Source organism: Camelus ferus, chromosome 10, assembly GCF_009834535.1.
Source record: "Camelus ferus isolate YT-003-E chromosome 10, BCGSAC_Cfer_1.0, whole genome shotgun sequence".
In the NCBI taxonomy this organism is placed as follows: domain Eukaryota; kingdom Metazoa; phylum Chordata; class Mammalia; order Artiodactyla; family Camelidae; genus Camelus; species Camelus ferus.
Window position 1 is genome coordinate 13,687,614 of NC_045705.1, and position 13,810 is coordinate 13,701,423.

At 33.8% G+C, this 13,810-nt stretch overlaps 1 protein-coding gene and 1 long non-coding RNA gene across 2 annotated transcripts in view; one reads left to right on the forward strand and one right to left on the reverse strand.

Moving 5' to 3' along the window:
* Positions 1–13,810, forward strand: part of LOC116666330 — a 50,900-nt gene that overhangs the window by 9,929 nt on the left and 27,161 nt on the right. The window contains exon 2 of the long non-coding RNA XR_004323116.1: positions 6,558–6,638. This is a non-coding gene — a long non-coding RNA (uncharacterized LOC116666330). The remainder of the gene's footprint in view (positions 1–6,557; positions 6,639–13,810) is intronic.
* Positions 10,029–10,876, reverse strand: LOC102514212 (probable protein BRICK1). Its single transcript, XM_032488377.1, has one exon. It carries the CDS (start codon positions 10,874–10,876, stop codon positions 10,673–10,675), a length of 204 nt encoding a protein of 67 aa, XP_032344268.1. The 3' UTR covers positions 10,029–10,672.

The window sequence follows — 13,810 nt, forward strand, 5'->3', positions numbered from 1 at the left end:
GTTTTCCTTATCTCTATTCATAAAATAAGACCGCCACACACCACTTCATATGATTCCGTAACATTCATTTACTTGTGATCAGTTTGATACCATTCTGAAGAGTCAGATTAAAGAATAGAAATTTATTTTTCCTATACTTAGAATATATTAATATGCCAGCATTTGTTGTTTTTGTTGCTGTTTTTATTTTTATGGAAAAAGAATGTTTAAAATGTTCTTAGTAATGTATATTTTTGTGTTGCCACTAATAGGTCATTTCTGTCAACTGAAGTTCTGGGAATATTGTTTTGTTTTGTATTGTTTTAAGAAAAAATAGAAGCAAATTAGATTTCACATAATAATGCTTTGAGTAACTAATAACTAATAATGAATCCATCGTTTTATTTTATTTTGTTTTTGTCTTGTAATTAGATTAAAAAATAGATTTGAATAAAATGCTTATAATTTGCCTGGAAAAACACTTCCCACTTCTAAGATGCTGTGTCTTTTGGTTTATATGATGCATTGGGAGAAGGTGATAGGTCCAACACATAGACTTCCATGAGTGCTTTGATCATAGTTTAAACCATAAGAAGCTCATTGGGCTTTTCAGTTGTACTTCTAGTTTTAGTCCTAGTCACAAAATCATGATTTTTCAAGAAGTTCTATAGTAAAACTACACCATATTTCTGACTTCAAGTGGTAAACACATTTGTATAAATGTCCTCTGCCTACTCATAATTACTGCATTTTGGAATCACCTCATTTATCTCCACCATTCTCTCTATTTTTACCTTTGTATCTTTCTCTGTCTGTCACACACGCACACTGGCACTCTCATCCATATTCACGTTCAGACTGTTACTTTCATCCTTCATCCATGCAACAATCTTAACCTGAACCATCTTCCTTCCTACTCTTCTCCATCCAAGTCATACGCCATCTTTCAAGTCAGATCATCCCATTGTCTCCAAGGAGTCTTTCTCCGAGCAGCTTTCAGTCAGTGTCAGTTATAGAGTGAAGCTGACGTACACTTGCATATGTGTATGGCCTTTTACTTATTCTTATATTTACTCTTCAGCTTAAGAAATATATTTCTAGTCTATACTATAAGTCCCAGTGAGCTATACCTTATATTATTTAGTCTCCTCAAATACAAGAATCTAGGGAATGAATTCTTTCTTTTTAAAGAAATACTTTATTTCTAGAATACCAAGTGATATATACTCATTTCAAATTCTTTCAAAAATAGGAAAAGTACAAAGATAAAAATTAAAACCTCTTGTAATCCCAGCACTTGAGCAGTATTGTCATTTTGTTGGAATCCATTCACAATAATGGGATCAATTTATAATAAATATTTAGTAATGAATTTTATTTGATCGATTAACTTAAGTTGTAAATGCCTTGATAGAAATCAAGCTCTGAATTTAGATTAACTCTAAAAACTCTTCAATATCTTCAAAATTCAATAGTGCATATGTAACAATCAATTACAATGCAGATTTTGGTAATGTTGTTTAACTTATCAAATTAGTACATTTAGATTGCTCATTTAGTTGCAATGAGGATTTATAAGTAAATGAGCCAAAAGAGGTAACTTACTACTTTAATAGCTGAAATAAGATTTTACCTAATTTCTCTGGGTAAACTTTGGTTGACTGAGTTATCAGTGTATGCCTGCATAAAAAGTTTATAATATACTAAGTCTGATCTTATTCCTCTCTCTCTAATCTTGGACTTTAGATACAGAAGAGAAAACATCAAAGAAAAGTGCAACTGATGATTATAGGTGTTTTTTATTTAGACAATGTAAGGTGAACATTTTAAAATTTATTCTCTTTTTATGAAAACTTATCTAAATGCCCCAGGTTAGGTGAGGCATAAAGAGAGGGAAGGGTTGAACTGATTTGCTGCTGCTGCTTCTTTTTTTTTTAACATGAATGAGTCAGAATTTAATTTACCCTACACAAAGAGAATGGATAGATGCTGATATGGGAAAAGAGTCTGGTTCTCAAATTAATTATCTTGGATTCTGGAAAGTGCTTTAGGAGTTTACCTAGCCAGTTACATCATTTTCTGCCAAGTGATGGAGATTTTAATTGCTACACTTCATTAGGAAAAAGAATACAATAAAGAATATTTCAAAATAAAACACAGTTTGTACAGGCTGCACATTGTTATTCAAGTCTCTACCACAGGCCTCTTACATGGACCACACGATGTAATAGAATGAAACTAAATTAATCAGGTATGGCCGAAGTGTTTTTTCCTGTTGAAAATTCAAGCTTTGTTGAAAGGCTGAAAGCAGAACTCTCCTGTACAGAGGAGACCTCTTTTATAGAGAGATTCTACCCTGTGAACTATTGTGACATCTAGTTTCAAGTTTACCTGTTGGTTTTTCATTTTATTCCAAATAAAAGGCTGAATCTTATATATAGACTCTAAGTAAGTAAAGATAAAATGATAATCAGTCCTTGTCCTGGGAACCATTATACACAATAGTAATGCCAGTTTTTTTGAGTAGGAAATAGCATAGTTTGTATCTTAGTCAGTTAACCACTTCATATTCATTGGTTTAGCATCAAAGGAGAAAGCAAACTTTCAACTGACACCATGGTTCCCAAATTAAATTTATCCACCATCTTAACTGTGAACTGTTCAAAAGCAATTTTTGAGATCACGATGATAAGCAGCAAGACGCTTGTGAAAAGAATATGGAAGTCCTGGCATCAAATATCATACAATATAAATCTATTTTTTGTTAATTTGCTGGACCATAAGGAAAGAATTTCACCATTTTGTGTTGTTCCAATGTTATGATCTCAAAGATCATTGAGTTTTAGGCATTTGAATGTAAATAATTATAGTTTACATGGCTTATGAAATAAGTTATAAGTCATGGAGCAAGGACAATTAAGGTGACCTTGAAAAAGAGTACGGAATCTTCTCTTTCTCTTTGCTAAACTAGAAGAATCCACCTCTTAACGTTCAAGATTTTGTTATGAAGCCACCAATGAATAATAATTTGCTTCAGGGAATGTGCCCAAAAGAATTGATAAATCAAATTCACCTTTGATTTAAAAGAGGCAATTATGATGACGTTATTTCCTGAATCACCTTAAATTAATGTAGAATTTGAAGGAACCTTAATGATTAGTGAGCTCAAAGAGATTAATGACAGCTGCAGTTGCTGGCAGGGACATCCACTCCCATTCTTCACTGTCCAGGCAATGCTCGTTGTCCAGAGAGCAATTCAACAGGTAGTTTTATTGCTTTGCTCTTCACCTTGTCCCCACAGGTATATGTTTTATAATATAATGGTAGATGACTTCTGCGATAGATGAACAAAGGCCTTGGTAGACAGACAGACAGACAGATAGATAAAGTTTGTGTAGAATAGATAAACAAGATTATACTGTATAGCACAGGGAAATATATACAAGATCTCATGGTAGCTCACAGAGAAAAAAATGTGACAATGAATATATATATATGTTCATGTATAATTGAAAAATTGGGCTCTACACTGGAATTTGACACAACATTGTAAAATTATTACAAATCAATAAAAAATGTTAAAAAAAAAGATAGGTAAAGTTTGATACATGTAGTCCATAAATAAGTCTCTAAAAATTATGAGGTCCCTATAAAGACACAAGCATTTTGAATTATGTATTTCCAACTCTGAAACAACTGAAGTTGTTACTATTTTATTGATAAAAATTTAGAACTGCTTTCCTTAAAATGTAGTGCTATATATAATCTGGGACTTTATATTTTAAATCTAGAGTTATTTTAATGTAGAAAGTTTAATGAATATTACAATGATACCTCATGTTTTATTTTGGTTTTTCCTTTTTTGATTTGCAACCACTTAAAAATACACACACACACACTCACACACACACACACTCTCACACACACACTCACACACACTCTCACACACACACACACACTCACACACACACTCACACACACTCACATTGGTCTTTTGCCCTATTGCTTCACGTGTATTCACCCTTACGATTTTTGGTTTTTATTTTTCTTTATAATTACTCAGGTTTTGACAAATATTTCAAAGATTTAATATTTAAACATTGATTTATAATAATTATAATCCCTAAAGTTTTTTTATTAATATATGAAATTGGATTATTTTTGAATTTTTTTTGCATGAGTGTAATTCATTGCTACAAATAGTGTTTTTCTCTTATTTTCAAGAGTATAGAGGCTGAAATACTGAGAATTTTTAAATCTTTTATCTCTATTTAGTCTGTCTTTTTGTTACACCTACTGAGGAAAGGGATTCAGTTGCAGCGACGTCTCGTTCCAAGTTGATGCGCAATTATTGCTGCTGCTACCCTGTCATTATACAAATAATTGTTTATAACTCACAACTCATTCAGTTTAACCAAAATGCTTTAAAAGTTGTGTTTGACTCAAATGAACCATTTTTACATCTGAAGGTTTTCCTATATATTAAGTCATTTTCTTTTTTTGAGTCTTTTTTATTTGGAATATCTAAGAAATGGCAGTTTTAGTATTGTCTTAAGTAGATTCCCCTCAAAACCTTTATTAGCTTAATAGATTTCAATTTCATGAAGCTTAACAGAGATCCTATTTCCTCTTTAGAATACTGTTGCTGATTTCTGATAATAGTCAGAGTATTGTTTGTTATTGTTCCATATTTTTTCCGATGTATGTATTTTCTTCAAATATAGGAAGATTTTTTTCTTGTAATCAGTAAAGTAAAATATGAACCTTTGAACCTGGTTTCAGACTACTAGAAATTTATTTAAGGAGGCAAGTATAAAAAGATCTGTCCATATATATACACATGTATGTACTTCACAATAATATTTATAACAATCAGTAAACCAACTTGGTAAAAACTTAAACAAAACAGAATGATTTAAACAAAACGGAATATTAAGCCATATTAAACATGATGGTATGTTCTAAAATGAGACTCCCCAGTGGAAGAAACTAAATAAAAGTATATACAAACATATATTTTACTTATTTAAAGAGCATTAAAAAAGGTAAATTACAAAAAATACATCACATAAACATGTCCATAAGCAGAAAAGAATTCCAGAATTGTGTTTATATTCCTGTTTATTTCAATTCTCAGTAATGTATTTTTTACCTTTACTATTTATATTATGCAGAAATACAAATTTAAAGTGATTTTCTTTCATTCTAGAAAGTTTGAATTATACAGAAAAATTTAAACAATAAAATTAAAATTAACCATAATATCTAATGGTATAAGATCTTTTGACTTTCATCCAAAATTGCGTTCTGGTTTTTCAGTTCTTTTTCAGAATTTGAAAATAGAAAAATAGGGCACACCTAATCAAGACAGGTATCTCTGGGAAAATCTTAGGCAATGTAATAATTTCACTTTAATTGTCAGACAGATATGCCAGTATGATTTTTTTTTAATCTTCCCCCCATATCTTCCTTTATGAGAGTTGACATACTACATGGATATAAAATAGTTGTCAAATGAAATTGATTAAGAAGAACAAAAAACCACATTTGGCTAGTTTTATTTTTAAAAGCCACAGTTCTTAAAAGGTGGTTTTGGGTTACTGTGCTTTAAAAACCTGCTAGAAGCCACTCCAGGCTATAAAAATACTTGCTAAAGACTAAACATATATTTTGTCCTCGAATTGGAATGACTGTGTCTAGTTGATCATGTCTCCGGGTAGCAGATGTCCCAGCCTGTGCGGACCACCCTGAGTCTCCCTGGAGGTGTGCAGAGGTGGCTCACCTTTTCAGCCGTAAACAGACACAGGCGTAGACACAGCAGAAATGGCAGTATTTCTGTGAGCCTCTTCATCTTACATTAAAGTCGATGCCTGTAAATGAGATCAATTATAGGACTTTATCTAAAACGTTTGGCTTGAAGAACTGTTAATGTCGCTGTTAATGACAATTTTATGTGTATCAGTTGAAAAATTCAGAATAATGAAAAGAAACAAAATTGCAGCTGCTCAGAAAAGAGGGGTTATGAGAAGAAATCCAAGCACTGGTTTAGAAAATCCTATGAATGCTATTCTGAATAATTGAACTTCTAAAATTGTGTCTGTGTGATTCTTTAAAAAATTCAAAATGTTATATGAAATATTTTCAGTGATTTAGGGTTTATGGATATCTGTGAATCAATTTTATTGCTTTGATGTGCACTATATCAATCTCATTACATTGATTCATATGCAGTATATCCACTGTTAATTCCTATAAAAGTCATTCTGGAGGAAATATTTTATAAAGAAGCTGTATGCATTCTGTTTTAAAAATATAAATCAAAAATCATCCTTAGGATGTTTCATTGAAGAATACTTTTTTGGTTTCATTTTATGTCAAGTATTTTGACAAGTATTTAAAACATTTTACCAGTATTGAGGTAAGAAAAAGTCTATGATTCATATATTTTTTAGAATTTTTAGAATTTTAGAATTAGGTTAAAATAATTATCAGTAATTCATTTTACTAAATAAACAAAATGAAGTAATGAAAAGCAAAGCATTTGACTCAAAACAGTATTTGAATTCATTTTCCCCCAGCTTTCTACTCATTATGGAGTCCTCTTTATGAAAACCAAGTATCCACCAAACCTCTATCTGAAACTCTTGGAGAGTTTTAAGGTAAGTTGAGTTTTTAATTAGCTACTAATTTTTTCTAATTTTGTCATCTGAAGCAGAACAAATACTACTTTATTCCAATGTGACTTTTTCCAGTATACATTCTTAACTGGTACATTGTTTTTTTCTTTATAGATAAACTGCATCTATGTTTACAGTACTGTAAATAGAGTTCTTTTACAGAAGACTGGGGTTCATGCTAAAGCTAGCTTTTATATTTTTAAAGCTTTACAAAGGAAAAAATAGAGCTGTTGATAATGATAAAACAAACATTTTGACATCTCATCTCAATTTGAATGGCAAGTTAATCGCTTTCCCATAATATAAATCATAGGGTAAAAATATTTATTGTTGGATTCAACTATGCAGTTGTGCACATTTTTTCATGTTTTGGATTGAGGAGGGATAATCAAGATTGCAAAATGTTTAATTTCTCATAAAAAATAAATATTATCTTGGCAGGGATGAGAAAATGTTTGTTTAAATTGGGCAAGTCTTCATAGAAGGAAACTGTGGTCTATTCTTTAGGGGATAGACATTACCTCAAACTATAGGATTTTGAATTTTAATTAAATTTTACCTTATGGAAACACTAAATTAAAAAAGATCGGAGTAAAGGTTGACATAAGTGGGTTAAAAAAATTAGTTGTCCCTACTGCTTTATGTTCAGCCAAATTCTCTTTCATGTGTGAATAACAAAATATTGTTTATATATATAAAATATCTTGAAATTCCTATTTGTGTGTATATCCTTAGAAAAAAATCACTTGGATAGTGATAAACTGAAAATGAATAAAAGCTTTTATAATGATGGAAAATTTTTAAATAATGATTTTTTAAATTATTTATTCTGTATTTTAAAGAAAGTATTCAAAGGAAAAATTGAAATATATCTTGTGCTTAGGATTTACTGAGCTTCACAGATTTGTGGGTTTTAGTTTTTATCAACTTGGAATGTTTTTTGTATTATTTCTTCAAATATTTTTCCTGATCCCCTTTGCTCAGGAACTCCAAGCACATGTATATGCATTAGGTGTTTGAAATTGTCCCATGACTTACTGATGCTCTGTTTATGTTTTATTTTCTAGTTTTATTTTGCTCTGTATGTTATTCTAAACAGTTTCTATTGCTATTTACCCAAGTTCACTAATATTTTCTTCCATAGTGTCTGATCTGCTTTTAATATCCATTGCATTTGCTATTACAGTGTTTCTTTTTCTACCTCTGTAAGTTAGATTTAGATCATTTTTTGTATTTTTTATATTCTCTATTCAACATGTTCAATCTTTATTCTAACTTCTTGAACTATGTATAGTTCAAGTTACAGTTATATAGTTATAATAACTGCTTTCATGTTCTTGTTTACTAATTCTAGTGTCTGTGCCATTTCTAGGTCTGTTTCTGTTGATTAAGTTTTCACCTCCTTATAGATTTCCTGCTTCTTTACATACAGATAATTTTTTATTGGATGCCAGCTACTGTGAATTTTGCTTTCTTGCTGTTGAATATTTTCATAACCCTATAAACATTCTAAATCTTGTTCTGAGGCACAATTAAATTATTCTGAAAAAGTCTGAGCCTTTGGAGGATTATTTTTAAAATCTGTTAGATGAAACTAGAGCAGCCATGAGTTTAAGATGAATTTTGCCCAACTACTGAGTTGAAACCTTTCTGAGTACTCTACTTAATGCCTTGTGAATCATGAGTTTTTTACAGTTTGGCTTGTGCCAAAAGTAAGTACTTTTGACTCTAGTTTTGTTTCAGATTAAATGGCAGTGCAGTTAATCCTTGAACAACGTGGAGGTCAGGAGCGCCAACTTTCTGCAAAGTCTAAAATCCACATATAACTTTACGGTCAACCCTCCTTATCCATGGTTCCATACTTGCAGATTCAACCAACTGCAGATCCTGTGGTGCTATAGTACGGATTTATTGAAAAAAATCCACATATAAGTGGACCTATGCGGTTCCAAACTGTGGTGTTCAGAAGTCAATTGTGTAATCCTTACAGGTTGTTCTTTCACTGGCCTTGGGATGGTTTCCTCACAATTACATGCTGATCATCTCTCAGCTAAGGACTCTAAGGACCTTTTTGTGGATCTCTAGAACTCTCTCAATATAGCCCTCTCTTCTACGGTATTGTGCACAGCAGACTCCAGCCACCTTATTTTGTACATGTACATGGTTCTCCTTCCTCAACTAAGCAAGACCACTAGGCTTGTTGTTCCTAGGTTGTTCCTACCTCTGTTGCAGCCTGCAAGTTGCTCCAGGCAATAAACCGGGACAATTGTATGGCCTGTATCATTTGTTTTTGCTCTCTCAGGAATTACTCTCTGCACTACATGATGTTCAATGTCTAAAAAAGATTGTTTCATATTTTTGTTTGTTTTCAGTTGCTTCAGGTTGGAGTATAAATACAGACCCTTTTACTTCATCTTGATCAGGAGAGAAAAAAAATTGATAGTTAATGACTTGACAGTATCTTCTATGATCCTGCCATGATGTGAACCAGTAATTTTTTGAAATTACTTGATTCTTTAGATTCTAGATAATTATATTTTTACCACAGGGACTTTTGAGATTTCCTTTATGCATGTTGGTCACATGTCCCTTACCTTTTCTGACTTTAATTCACTATGGATATTGTCCCTGTTGGGTTCCTGTTGCTTTTTAATTCAATCCATAACAGCAAGTCTCTTGAAACCTGCAAAATCTATAGGTAAAGTATTACAAACAGTTTAGACAGTTTATAATTCTGTTCTTCTAAACCACTGTTTTTCTCTTGATTTTTAACTTTGAATTCTATCACACAGTTATTTCTTGTTATGTTATGTTAATGTTTTAATTACTATTTATGACATTTTAAGCCACAGGTAAACAAACTACCACTCAGAGACCAAATCTGGCCTTCAGGCTTTTTGGAAATAAAGTATTATTAGAACATAGCCATATTCTTTTGTTTAAATACTGCTCATGGCTGCTTTCACCTTTGCAGTGGCAACACTGAGTAGCTGTGACAAAGAAATGTCCATTTTATAGAAAATGTTTGCCAGCCATGTTTTAAGTTGTAAGTAGTATGTATGTATGTGTTTGCACATTTACATTTATTTTTCACATATCAGAGCCAAAATTGTTTTAAGAGTTAGTATCAGTGTACCTAAAATCAAATTTCAGCTGTAAACCTTATCAGCTATTCGACTTTTGCCAAGTTATTTGACCTATTTCAAAACAACCTGAATTCAAAATGGGAATATTTATTCATTTAATACTTATAATTAGGAATAAATGATAAAAGTATGCAGAAAATGCTTCATTCATAGTACACATTTAATAAAAACTCTTATTACCTCCATTAATAGAATGAATCTCATGAAAAACAAAATTTTTTTTTTAAAGTTGCAGAGTTTATTAGGGAAATAAGAGAGGCAAAGACACCCCAAATGACAGAATGAAAACTCTGAAAACGTCCCTTTTCAAGACAAGTGGGGGCCTGGACTTGACCTCCCCCAAAGGACAAGAAACTGGTGTGTTAGCAACAACATTCTCTGGCAGCCACCTTGCCGGGGTGTGAGGGTCTCAGCCAGGACAGCTTCCCAGCCCCGGCCAAACGTGGGGAGGAGACAAAGACTGTAGAAACAATGCAGAGGTGACTAGAGCTGCAAGGAAAGGCTGAGAGAGGGAGAGAGAGAGGTGGGGAGGACCGTGACAGAGTCTCAGGCTTTTGGCTCTTAGCGCCTCAAATACGTTGACAAGTAGTTCTGCAAAATGTTTCCGAAAAGGTAAAAACGCCCAACGTTGTTGCCAAGAGTCCCCCTGGCCCCCTCCCAACGTGCCACCTCACGCTCCTGGGTGTACATGGCAGAGCCCAAAGGCCACATTTTTGAAAAAAAGAAGAACAAGAAGAAGCCCTGTTGTTCTGTAAGGAGAGAGGAAGGAGCTGAAGGCTGCTGGGGCATTTCCCACATTGGCCTGTGTTCTGTAGAAGCAACTTCCCAGCAGCAGTGTGGCACGATTTTAGGTGAGGGTCTCACCTTTTGTCACCTGGCTTCAATGTACTCTATTCTCCGTTCAAGAGCTGTCAATGTCTCGTTTAGTGTTGCGAGTCTTGAACGGCAAGACATATCGAATAAGTTGAGAAAGTCTGTGATTGTCATGATGCTGCTGGTGATGACCTCACTGTACTCCCGGTTCGCCCAGTCCTGGTGGATCTCCCGCTGCACTGGGTCCTCTTGTCCCACCATGGCTGCTGCCTAAAGAATAGCTCAAAACAGAAATTATGTGCATTTCATCATTATCAAAAAACTGAAAGTTTGTCTTCTTTCTCTTATGTCTAAATGTTACGATGTTAACCTCTAAATTGTTAAACTCTTGTAAGAAGCAAGTTCTTACACAAAACCTTTAATGAGGACCTCATGTTTAGACTGAGAACTTTGGACAAATTAGATCACTTACAGCTCTGGGATATGATGAACACTCCCTATTGTTGCCGGAGATTAGGTTCTTGTCTCACGCAGGAAAGAACTGAAGAGTGAGACACAGCAAAATGAAAGTAAGTTTATTCAGGGAGAGGCATACTCCAAGGACTGAGTGCAGGCTGTGTCTGAAGGCAAGAGAGGCCCTAGGAGAGACACATTCCATAGACGGAATTCCATCTGTCTCACTCAGAAGGGAGTGAGGCCACGAGTTGTGGGGTGGTTATGTTTTTACAGGCTGCCTAATTTCATATGCTAACAAGGGGGAGGATTTTTCCAACTACATTGGGGAAGGGGTAGTGATTTCTAGGAATCGGGCCCTGCCCACTTTTTGGCCTTTTACGGTCAACCTGGGAACTGTCATGGCAATTGAGGGTGTGTCATTTAGCATGCTAATGTGTTACAATGGGTGTATAATGAGGCTCAAGGTCTACTGGAAGTCGAATCTTTGCTATCTTGATTCTAACCATTTTGTTGTATTCTCTGTTGCTGTGTCATTCCTTCAATGGTTGTGCCCTGTCCCCTTCCCTCCTGTCTCACTATAAGTCCAGATATGTTTTATAGGAGTAATCATTTTTCAAAAATCCTCTGTTTAAAGGTAGGGTCATCTCTCTCTCCTTTTTTTTTTTTATTGTTAAGGTTTATTTACCATTTAGTATACATTGTTTTAGATACCCAAAGAAAGTGAAAATGAGTCAGCTGTGAACTGGACTATATTAAATCCACACCATTTTCTGTACAATCCCTCACCTTCACCCTTTAGATGCTAAAAATCCATTTTCAATTTGGGTGATTTAAGCAAGTCCTTTCCCATAATGGCACCTTCTCTCTGAATGAGAAAAGATGGATCAAACTGCCATAGTCACCAGTATCCTCCAGCTCTCTTGGGCTCAAAAGACCTTGAAAGCATTTCTCTCTGCAGTTCTGAAGAAGAAAGGTTTGGGACAGACCACACAGGCAAATGTTTTTCTTCCCGGTACATTTTCTCTGTGGTGCACAGAAGACTGGAAGTTTGATGTTTGCTTTTCTTTGTAAATGTGATGCTCAAGGCCTGATGCCCGGGCTTTGGCTTCTGTGTCCAGTCTACAGTGCCGACAGGGAGAACGTGAAGAGCTAAGTTCAGAATTGTAACTTCAGAAAACTGAACTCATTTGGGTGAGCCAAGCTTTATTTTCTACTATGCTGCTTTAAAATGTTCTAAAACTATGTGCATGATATGCTGTCAGACATACCCTACAAAATACAGTCGTAGAATTAAAGAAAATATTTTAAAATACACATTTACATTAGACATGTATTTGGATCCAGGCTAAGAGAAAACAAGAAAATGAATAGTCTGATTATTTTGCTTGTGGAATTACAACATATATTTGTTTCTTATTTTGAAATGTCTTACTGTTTTTCATAATTAAAAAAAGACACCTTGTTTTATAGTGTACATAAGATGAAATAAAGTGTGAAATTGTTTTATGAAGAAATGTTATACTCTATATTGTGCATATAACTTTAAAATACCAATTTAATTTTTATTCATGGGATTTATTTTTAAAGTTTTCTTTAAGGGTTGTTCCTCAATTTCATTTCAGCCTATTCTGAATTCTTTCAAAATAATATTTGATTCCTATTGTTTTCACTAAAAGACAAAAAAAAAAAAAAAAAAAAAAACCCAAAAACCTCTTGACTTTGTTCCTTTATCAATTAGCTGATCATTTATTATTGATTTAATGAGTGTCTGGGAGGATATCCGGGGTTGCAGGCCAAAATCCGTAAGCCTCAGCCTTGGCTGTTCGCTGCTTTCAAACAAGGATTACTAGATTCAGACTCTAAAGAGACGTTAATAGACTAGTATTTACCTTGTCTTGCATCTTGTCAGAAAATCAGCAGTGGTAGCAAGGCAGAAGAAGTGGCTTTGCATATACCACATATTGAAAACATCTTAGCCACCTTAACTGTGGATTTAGTTACACTTCATTGTAATTTAGTTGCCAACAGAATTAATATAATCCAATTTGGAATTAATAGGAAAACAATGTCTCAGAAGAGAAACTGGGACTTGGCCAGCCAAAGGTACATCTTTAGTAGCCCATTCAGCTCTGACTGCTGAGTTTTAAGAATAAAATCAAAGCTGGACCCATTCAGGAGAATGAGGGCATTCTGAAAGCATCATTTTGAACAACAGTTCAGGGAACTGGGCATGTCTATCCTGAAAAAGAGTAAATGGCAGGAAGAACATGATGTTGTCTTAGTCTCAAATATTTGAAGAATTACATGTAGCAAAGAGTTGAAAACTCTTCTCCCTGGCTTCATGGTTGTGTAATCAATATTAAATGGCAGACGTTTAGGTAGACAAATTTGTGCTCAGTAAGACCTAGAATTTCTGTGCTACCACAGGAGGAAAATTGTGAGCTTTGATAGGTAGTAAGTTCCCCATTTCTATTAGGTCATCTCTTGTCAGTGATAAATGTTCAGGGGAATTGAGAGATTGTCAGATGCGTTAGATTCTTTGAGATCCTTCCAAACCCATAGAATATGTGATCTTTAAATTTGTTCATCCAAAGGAAAAAAAAAAAAAAAAAAAAGCAAAAGCAAAAGCTTAATTTCTGTCTACACAAAGCCACAGGCCCTGATTCTTCAGGTTTTATACTTAATTCTACTTTCATTAGACACATAGTAGAAGGGCACTAAATAAGACATAATCATAGA

What these genes read in the sequence shown, in the direction of transcription:
- LOC102514212 (XM_032488377.1), bottom strand. Translation starts at nt 10,876, where the DNA reads ATGGTGGGACAAGAGGACCCAGTGCAGCGGGAGATCCACCAGGACTGG.